Source organism: Eleutherodactylus coqui, chromosome 1 (genome assembly GCF_035609145.1).
Source record: "Eleutherodactylus coqui strain aEleCoq1 chromosome 1, aEleCoq1.hap1, whole genome shotgun sequence".
Classification (NCBI taxonomy): domain Eukaryota; kingdom Metazoa; phylum Chordata; class Amphibia; order Anura; family Eleutherodactylidae; genus Eleutherodactylus; species Eleutherodactylus coqui.
The window spans coordinates 246144575-246154887 of record NC_089837.1 but is presented as its reverse complement, the minus strand read 5'-3'; the positions used below and the strand labels follow the sequence as shown (position 1 = coordinate 246154887).

Here is a 10313-nt window from a genome sequence, read left to right as displayed (position 1 = left end):
ATAAAACTTTTTATAACTTCTGTATGGCTCATAATTAATGCACAATGTACATTACAAAGTGCATTATTATGGCCATACAGAAGTGTATAGACCCACTTGCTGCCGCGGGACAACCCCTTTAAGTTAGCCATTGCTATATGGCAGAAAAAGATTACATTGAGAGGACACTTAAGAAATAATGGGAAAAGTCAATGGAAACAGTAAACACTTATAGTATCTGTATAAGAATTGTTATAAACTGGTTTATTTGCATGGAATGGATATTATGAGCATGCCATGCACTATGGTACAACTTGGAATAAAAATTTAGAGACTACTCTTTTACTATAGAGGTCTATTGAGTAGAGGGAGTGTCAAGATTAGCCAATTAAAGCCCAGAAGTTAAGGGGCAGGCAAAGTGTGACTACAGATAACGTCCTAGGTCCAGATTGCATATTATTAGATTCACTAAAGGCCATTTTATGCTACATTAAAACTATAGTTGCCAAAAATTATGTATGATGTGTGACAAAGAAGACATTGTAGTGAAATGTTTAGTAAAGTGCCCAGGAAAGAAGAGGTTTTCTGTGGTTTGGAGTTGATTATGCCCCATCTGTTGTAAATTGAGACACTCTAAAGGCCCATTTAGACACAACGATTATCGCTCAAAATAGCTCAAAGCCGTCTTTTGAACGATAATCTTTGTGTGTAACTACACTGACATTGTGCAGTTTTCGTAAAACCATTGCTCAACGCAGAGTCTTATCAGGGATTCACAGCGGGATACAGCTGATACTATTGTTTCAGCTGTATCCCACTCCCTAATGACAGGTGGAATATGAAGAACGCAGCTGTCCAGCTGGGTTCTCCATACCTCGCACGGAGCACTCGGCTGTATAACAGCTGGATGCAGAAGACAAGAGGGGACACTGCGCTTGTCTTCTGCATCCTCTGCTCCGAGCGCTCGGCTGAATAACAGCCGGGCACTCCCAGAGGGAAATAGCTGGATGCAGAGAACAAGCGGCCCTGCGCTTGTCCTCTGCATCCTCCACTGGGAGCGCTCTGCTGTATGACAGCCAAGCGCTCCCAGCGGCGAACAGCTGGATGCAGAGAACAAGCGGCCCGCTTTTTCTCTGCATTCTCCAGAGTGCAAGGTGATTACTTAACGTTTGAGCGATCATCTTGCGATGTGAATGACATGATTACCGCTCAAAAGACATCTTTTGTGTGAAAAATTGTGGTCAAACAACAAACAATGTACAAAGCTAGAATATAGTAAAATGGCAAAGTCAGTCATGCACCAAGCTAAATATGAACCAAACATCCATGTTGATGGACAGTATTTAACTATGCAGGCACTGTACTGTATATGTTGCATACAGTAATATGCAAGAAAAAATGAAGGGAACCAACTTTAATGTCTGTTGCATTCCTAAGAATACCCATTTATTACATTTTAGAAATAAGCATTCACTATTGATCAGATATGTCAGTTAAGTATATTTACATATAGCGATTCCTTATATATTCTCTATATGTGAACATGTCGTCTTTCCCCAATGTCTGCATGAGGCCTCTACCAGCTTGGATATGAGCATGAAATATATCCAGTGACTTCCTGATGACCTTGGGTGGCGTTACTTCATATATGTTATCCTGGGTAAATGAAGAGATGCAGCTCCTGTAGAAAAAGAAAACAATAATGTATAGTATAAAGGTACAGAAGTAAAAAGTACACCAACATTTCTGCAAATTTGTCCTTGTAATGCTGTAATTAAACGTAACAATTAGTGGTCACATTTTTTTCTTGGAGACAAGGTGACCAAAAAGCACATTTCTGGAGTTCTTTAGTTTTTTTCGGACGATGTTAACCAGCGTGGTAAATAAGTAACTTTGATAGATTGGACTTTTATGGACGCAGCAATACCAAATATATATTTTTATTATTTAGATTCTTTTATTGTAAATATGGCAAAAGTTTTTTTTTTTAAACTTCCTTTTCTTTTTTTAATAATTATTACAACTTTATTGTTCTTATGTTTACAGTTTCTTTTGGTTCTCCTAGGGGACCACAACATGCAATGCTTTGATCACTCCTGTAGTAGGATGTAATGCTATAGCATTACATCATACTGCAATCTGACAGACAGTCTATCAGGCCACCACACGGGGACGGCTTGATAGGCATACTGCCAAGACAGCCCTGGGACCTGAAGGCCCCCGGCTGCCAGGACACTCACATGGCTCCCTGCATTCAGAGTTGACAGCAGCATTTAAAGGGTTAACAGCCCCGATCGGCCGCACGGCTTGTCGGGGCTGTTGCCCGCTGGTGTCAGCTGTAAGAAACCGCTGACACCCGCAATGTATGGAGGGAGGTCACGGTGCAACCACGGCCACTCGTCAACTTTAGCTGGCTCAGCCAATAAGCAAACTTCTTCGAAACTTCCTAATACATCAGAAGGTGCTCAGTGTCTGACACAATGAATAAGCGCCCATTTCCCTATTGCGCCTGCGGCATATGCCCCACTTACCCATATCCCCCTCTCCCCCATCAGCTACGCTCCTGCTCTCCATTTCAGCTAACAGAATAAAGTGTCCGGATAGGGTACTATTGTCTACTAGAAACCTTCTACCTGTCAGGCAGATAACTCTTTAAAAAGATATCAAAGTACAGGGTAATCCTCCAGCTATGCATGTCCACACGCCCTATTTCTAAACTGTGTACAGGAAAACAGCTGTCAATCAGTGGCAGGACAGCCATAGCCCATGAATATCATGGACTACACATGTGAGCACAGTATAGCGTAGACTAGAAACAGCATAGACGTTCTGCAGCATACTCTGATTTTATTAAAAGTATAGCATCTGACAAAGTAGCTGACCCAGCACTGTGATGAATGTCACTCGTGTTTGTGCTTTTTTTCTGTATCTTATTCATGTCCCCCTATTGGAGTACAGCATAAATAGTACAGGCACTGGATATTACTTTTCAATTTATACTGGTTTATGTGGTTTTTCTTCGTAGATTTGATATGTGGCAAATTTGCTGTATTTGAGTATATTTGGGCATAATAACAGTACATGAACATTACACAGGTTGGCTTTCCTGATAGATACCAGCACAAAATGCTAATCAGCACCTCTCATTCATTCAGGACTTTGACATCACCGTCCAAGTCCATTCGCCTCAAGATAATGACACATTCTTAATATTCATGTTTAGTATTAATGGCGCTGCATTTTCTATAATGTAATTTCTGCTGTAATAGCAGGAAGCTTTCCTTTTACCGTAATATCAGGTAGCCTAATACGGAGATAAGTGACTAAAAGTATAATTTCATACACTGGTGAAAGGAAATTGCATAATCCCGTTAAAATTTTGTTTAACATAAAGGAAAATATGATTTTGCTTTGTCCCGATTTTCTATGCATGTTTTATTAGATATACAAAAGTAAATGGAAGTTTAACACTTGCAGCTAAAATGATGTAATCTACCAAACAGTAGTGAGAGGTGGGGAAAACTTTTAGAAGACTTTGTCTTCACAATCATTAGGTCTTACACGTCCTGTCACCCATTTCCTGTGTCCCACTTGGTGTTAGCCATTCTGCTGCGCTGGATTTGCATATGAAGATGAGCATTGGGTCTGGCTGCAATATGGCTTCCGTCACTGAGCAGTAAATATACAGTATTTCTATATTCTCATCATCATCAATAAGACTTAAACTTAAGGTTGGGACATCGAATACTGATATATTGAAATATCGATATATCGCTAATGCTTTGGCGATACTTTTCATCAATATTGTTAAGTCCGATATATTGGTAACATCGATAGTTTAAGGCGATATAATATCGATGTCTTGTGGTCTAGTGCCCATATTCTCTTTCTTTAGATTCTGCCCTTTCCTTTGTGTTGGTACAGGATGCAGTTTTGCTCGCGGCACTAATCAACAACTTATAAACAAGTTCTAGAAACTTTTGGAAAGTGTGAGGTGACTCTTTGTCACCAATAAGGTTTGCTCCAGGCAAAACGGCTCTTGGAAAAAGTGGGGTCTTAGGCCCCTTCTCCACATGGGTTTGTTCATCGCACTAGATGCAAGCTCTGAACACTTGTCTCTAACACGATGGCTGTGGGCAATGCTTTCTAAATGAAAGCATTTCCACATGTAGATGGAGGGCTGCGCTGAACGCACTAAGGTCACGTCCAGAAAAGGAGACGCGACATGTCGTGCGTTCAGCTTCTAACGCGAACGCAGTGCCCATAGAAAAGACAGGAGACCCATCTAATGCAATTACAATTGCGTTCAGGGCACTGCATTCGCGTTACCAGGCCCCGATCTTTCTAATAATAATATCTTTCTGTAGTTGCTACTTCGGTTCCTGCAGAAAGAATGTTTTCAAAACCTGTTATGTCTGCCCGAAGGAGCATTGTGAAGGGAGAGCACGCGAGCAAATTAAGATTTCTTGGCTCATTAGATAACAATTATTGGGGCCAATCATAAAAAACGTCTTTTCATATACCTAATTTTAATTATATGTTTCATCTGTAATTTTTTATTTTCATTTGTAGCTGTAATATATTTTCATGTTATTAATAGTTAGAAGTTAATAATAAATTCAACAGTTTAAAGTTTTTTAAAAGAAAACTATAATTTTTTTGTTGATTGTTGCTTTATTAACCCTAGACCTGTTTTATTTTTATACAGCATTTAAAAAAGTCGATATATCAAAATATCGATAGTTTCCCACCAATATTTTACAATAATCGACAGTTTGTTCAGCGATAGTTGATACTATCGACTATCAATATTTTTGTGTTGATGTCCCAACCCTACTTAAACTTAGCATATGATCCTTTACTTCACTAAAACGGAGTTGTTCCTAAATACTGTGTTTTTAAAATTACTTTGCAAAATCTTTAGATCAAACTATACTTATTCTTCTCTTCCTTAGCCCAGGCGTGATCAAGGCCATTGATGCCTAAATGTCTATATCAAAAAGTAATATTTTCAAAGCAACGCATTCTAAGGGTTAATTTCTTTAATTTCATGTCTATTTCTTTTATATTTTTGTTTGCATAGATTGTGCTTTATTATGGTACCAGGGCAGACCAAATAACTTTCAAACTTTCACTTTTACTTTTTGTGTAGAGAAGAATGGGCAGAAATAATATAAAATTCAAATGTTCTTCATTTTTTCTATTTCTAGTTCAATCCAATACATTTGAGAATACAAATGAATAATAATAAAAAAATCTTGTCAGAATCCTGTCTATAACACCATGAAATATAACTTATCATCATTGGAAGACCTGGGAATTAAGGTCCCCATTTTTACCTTTTTGTTTCACCTTTCATTAGCTGGTAATTCGGCTCATTTTTAACCACTATGTTCATCACTTTTCATTGCTGAAAAACAACCAAAGACCCCCAAATACTTCCCAAATGTCCTTCAACTCAAACAGATGGTAACATTAATAGTTGGTACGATGTATTGGTTTGTATTTTGCGCAAACTCACAAGCCGTGTCAAGGGTCCTCGTTGTCTTGTGTGTCCCTATTCTAACAAGACAACTAAACCACAAAAAGGAACCCTGCCTACAAGCAGAATGATCATCTCAATAAAGACAGCTCCATACTGGAACCTAGGGGCTTGGCCCAGGTCTCATGTCCATGGGTATGCACGGATTCCACATGGGAAATCCCGTCCCTCTCTTGAAGGTTCCGTACTGCGGAAGTGCCAGCCAGTGCACATGCGAAGTACAGATTCGTTTCTTCAGACTCCTGCTTTTCCCATTAAAAAAGCATCTGTGTCACAGATCAGGCGGCTTCCAGTGACTCCAATAGAAGCCATCCATGCGGGAACTGCAGCAAAATGGAGTATGCTGCGATCTTTCACAACCAGTTTCCAATCGTGTACATGAAAAATCATTTTTCCATAGCATGCTATGGAGAGTTATTGCTGCGGAATTCGGAGGGAAACGCACGGTACGGATTCCGCAGCAAAAATTCAACCGTGGACTTGAGGCCTCACCCTAGATGGTAACAAGCAGGACCACCAGAAAAGAGAAATAACACAGCAGACTCAGAGAAGTATAACATAGAACATAAATCTCATCAGGTGTCTACACACCTACAGCCACAGACATCTCCACACAGAAATCAACTATGCATACAGACACAAAGCAAGTCACTGTTCACACCAGGTGTCTGCTACACCTATAGAAATTAAGGGCTAATGTCCACGGGTGGATTTTCATCACGTGACACCCAGTGAATGAAGGCAATGAAAATCGTGCACAGACAGTGGTTTCATAAGGCAGACAATCGCAGCATGCACTATTTCTCTACAAATGGTACGGAGCCCTGCTATATGCTCCATATCGAAGCGCTGCTCCTACGTAGGGGCATTTGAAAAAAGACAACACACTGTGCATGTCCGTGACATCATATTCCCAGACATGCGCAATGCATACCCAGCTGATACACGGTCTTTGCTGGCAGAGCGGGGGTCCTCCGTATGTGTAAAGCGTGAGACCCACACCGTTTATGCCTACGCCTGTGGACATAAGCCCTAACAAGACATTGTTCACATCTAATGTCTGAACACCTGTAAACAGACACTGCACAAGACACTGGTCAAATCAACAAACTGACAAGGGAATCCCACCCAGAACCTAATGCATACAACTTACACTGAAACAGAACATACATGACACCAAGAACCAGAGTTCTGAGGGGAAAATGGCAAAATGATTAGTACCTTCTAGTAAGAAGGGCTGGTATTTATACGCAGCAGACCGGTGGCGATTGGCTGACTGGAGAACTCCACACTATCAGCCAGCCAAATCAACCACACCTACAATAGTTCTATGGAAACCTAAAGAACTACAGATCCCAGGAGCACACATCCTAGCTACACAGCGCACCAAAAATTAGGACATATATATAGTTTCTGTAAAGGGGTTAAACAAGCCTATTGCCAACAGCCAACATTCCCTCTTTTTCTTTATTACAACTAGATTGACCTGATGTCCGCTACGCGAACATAAATGGTTTCAAGAGTGGTTGTTGTGAACTTCTAAATCTGCTTGGTTAGGTGATTATTTAGAGTGTCACTTTGTATTTGGAGCAGTTACCCAATATAAAAAAGCCTACAGGTCTCTCTCTGTCTGTGGACCCCTTCACACGGGCGGAAATCCTGTGGTGGAATTTCCTGCAGAATTTACGCCCGTGCCCGCTGCCATAGGATTGCATTAGATAATGCAATCCTATGCAGACAGCCGCGATTTGACCGCGTAGAAAACATAACGTCACTAGTGACATGCCGGCTCCACTGTGCACATGTGCCCGCTGGGCACATAGCAGAGCGGGAGATGCCGGGAGCACGTGAGCAGCAATGGTCACTGCAGGGGCATGGGTCGGATCCCGCTGCAAGAATTCTCGTAGCGGGATCCAACCCAACCTTCTGCAGGAGGCCTGTCTGTCTACAAATGCAAAAATCCAGCAGCACTCAAATTTTGTAACCCAATAGGGGAAGGTGTAAAAAAATGTAAAGCCACCAGTGGAAATTATGAACCATCAACCCCAGCAGAGTTGAAGAGAAAAAAGATAAACAGTGGCAGCATAAGCGGTGAATAAATTATTATTAGACTTTATTGTTCCATAATCCTGTAGTAGGCGACGTTTCGACCATATAGGTCTTTTTCAAGCCACTATCAGATGTCAGAACACCTGGTTCATGCATGGACCAGCTGTCTGTTTGTCTCTCTCTTTATCTGTCTGTCTCTCTTTGTCTGCCTCTCTCTTTTGTTCTCTTTCTGTATCTCTCTGTCTCTCTTGGTCTGTCTCTCTATGCTTGCTGTATTTATCTCTCTATCGCTCTCTGTCCGTTTCTGTGTCTCTCTCTCTGTTTCTCCATCGTGTTCTCTCTCTCTGTTTCTCCACTTTTTGTTCAATCCATACTCTCAAGCCATTCCACAGGAAATCGGAGCTATACAGCCTTAAATCATAATATCTTCAGACGTCAGACAGTGGATTGGAAAGGGTTGATATGCTCAGACATTCAGATCATTACTTCCCTCACCACGCTTGTGCAATGGTTCAACTGCCAAATAGCATGGGCGTTGCTGTATGGGATTATGTTTTATTACACTGGAATAAAGTTCCTTTTAACGTTTTTGCAAGCCTGGTGCTGAATTTTCTTTAACTTATTCGCAATCTTTACATCTAAAAAAAATTGGTATCACCGTGTGCCTAAACAAGTCTAATTTATTAAAATAATACATTATTTATTCCACAAAGTCAGTAATGTCAGAAAAAATGCAATGTCAGAATAGCACTTTTCTAGTTACACGGTTTCCAAGAAAAAATGTAATGAAAAAAAGGGATTGAAAAGTCATATGCACTGAAAAAGTACCAATAAAAACAACAGATACTTTGCAAAAAATGAGCCCTCACCAAATCTTTTGATTCTATGTCTGGTGGTTGCTAGCTGTTAAACAGCTGACACTTGCTCATAGTAGCTGCGATCAAAGATGTTGATTGTGGTCAGTTAGCCATCTAGATGCCAAAGCAGCTGAGCTGTTAAACGAGGAAAGAGGGGTTTCCTTCACTCTATCACCAGCCCTGCAACGCAATCGACTGGTGCTGATGGATTACTATTAGAGTTGAGCGAACATACTCTGGCGAGCTTGATACTCGTTCGAGTATTAGCGCACTCGATGGTACTCGTTACTCGAATGAGCATCAAACCTTGTTCGACCCTGCCCCAGCTTTTGGCTCCTCCCCGCTGTGAAATTGAAAATTTTTGGTCTGGCAGGAAGGGGAGAGAAAGGGAGAGAGGGAGAGAGAGGGAGAGAGAGGGGGGAGAGGGGGGAGAGGGGGGGAGACGGGGGAGAGAGGGGGAGAGAGGGGGAGAGAGAGAGAGAGAGAGAGAGAGAGAGAGAGAGAGAGAGAGAGAGAGAGAAGCAAGACGAACCAAGAAAAAAAAAAAAAAAGCTCGAGACCCTGCGTTCCACATACAAAAATGCTCGAGTCTCCCATTGTAGTCAATGGGGTTCGTTACTCGAGTAGACCAGAGCATTTGGGTGCTCACTCATCTCTAATTACTATACCAGTTCTTATTTCCAGGCCTACTATGTATTGATGCCCATTAGCCCTGTCTGTGGTGGCGGCTTAGTAGACTAACACTGTGAAATACAATACAGGCTGTGATAGCACTTGCCTTAGAAACGAAGATAAAACAGAATTAAATGTTTGTTTATATTTTTCCCATCTATTTCCTTGGTTTTTAAAAACCAAAAAAAGCTTTCAGTTGGCTTCCAACCAATTAGGTTTAAGGTTTTTCATGGAACAAATAGCACAATCTGAAACTCTCAAGATAAACATAGTTTCCAAATATTCAAAATATGCCATTTCTATGTTGGATTCTTTAAAAAAATGGGTTAAAGATTTTTACAGCCCTATTAATCTACATAAAACCAAACAATTTCCATCTTTGGGAAAATAAAAAGTGTTGCTAAGCGAGCGGTACTGAAGGGGAGCAACCAGTACTGAAGGGCAGCGTGCGTTACTTGATGGAAGCGACCGTTGCTGACGGGGAAGCGGCTGCTACTGAAGGGCAGCGGGAGGGGTGGGGTGGCGGGGGCACTGCTGAAGGACAGCAGGGCGGTGCTGAAGCAGAGGGGGCGAGCAGGGCTGAAGGGGAGCGTGTGATGGCTGTGATTGATTCATCCTTTTAATGCAGCGCTGGATGACCAATCACAGCTATCTTGTCATGCAAGCAGCATTTATGAATTAGCTTAGCCGCACTCATAAATCCTGTTTATCCAGCGCTGCTCATTCGCAGCTCCTCAAAACAGAGGCAGGTCCCCAGGGACAAATGCATGGGGGCATGGCAACCCCGGCCATTATTGGCTGACACCACCCCCCTCTGGGCCACCAATCACAGCCAGAGACAGAAGACACAAAGAGAGAGTAAACAGAAATGATAAGCAGAGAAAAGATAGACACAGACAAAAGAGAACAAGACACACAGACACAGCCAGAGATACAGAAACAGAGAAGAGAGCAGCAGGGAAAGAGAGAGAGACGCAAAAAAAGACAGACACAGGCAGAGTCAGAAAAGTAGGGAAAGAAACACAAAAAAAATCATTTTTCCAAACCTTTTATGCTCGCGTAGCAAACATTGAGTCAATCTAGTATAGAGAAAAGCACTACATACCCCACTTTCAAATATAGTGCTAGATCATTAACACTTTGTTTTCCTGCCAGTGGATCAGGAGTTCTTGTAATCAGTAACTTTAATGGACTACCCATTATTATCAACACTC

At 41.4% G+C, this 10313-nt stretch overlaps 1 protein-coding gene across 5 annotated transcripts in view; it reads right to left on the bottom strand.

Moving 5' to 3' along the window:
• Positions 1-1392: 1392 nt before the first annotated feature.
• FIG4 (FIG4 phosphoinositide 5-phosphatase) overlaps positions 1393-10313 on the bottom strand; it is a 260535-nt gene continuing 251614 nt past the window's right edge. For all 5 annotated transcript variants that reach the window (XM_066607721.1, XM_066607713.1, XM_066607706.1 and 2 more), the window contains one exon: positions 1393-1660. In XM_066607721.1, the coding sequence (XP_066463818.1) occupies positions 1483-1660 (178 nt within the window). In that variant the 3' untranslated portion in view covers positions 1393-1482. The remainder of the gene's footprint in view (positions 1661-10313) is intronic.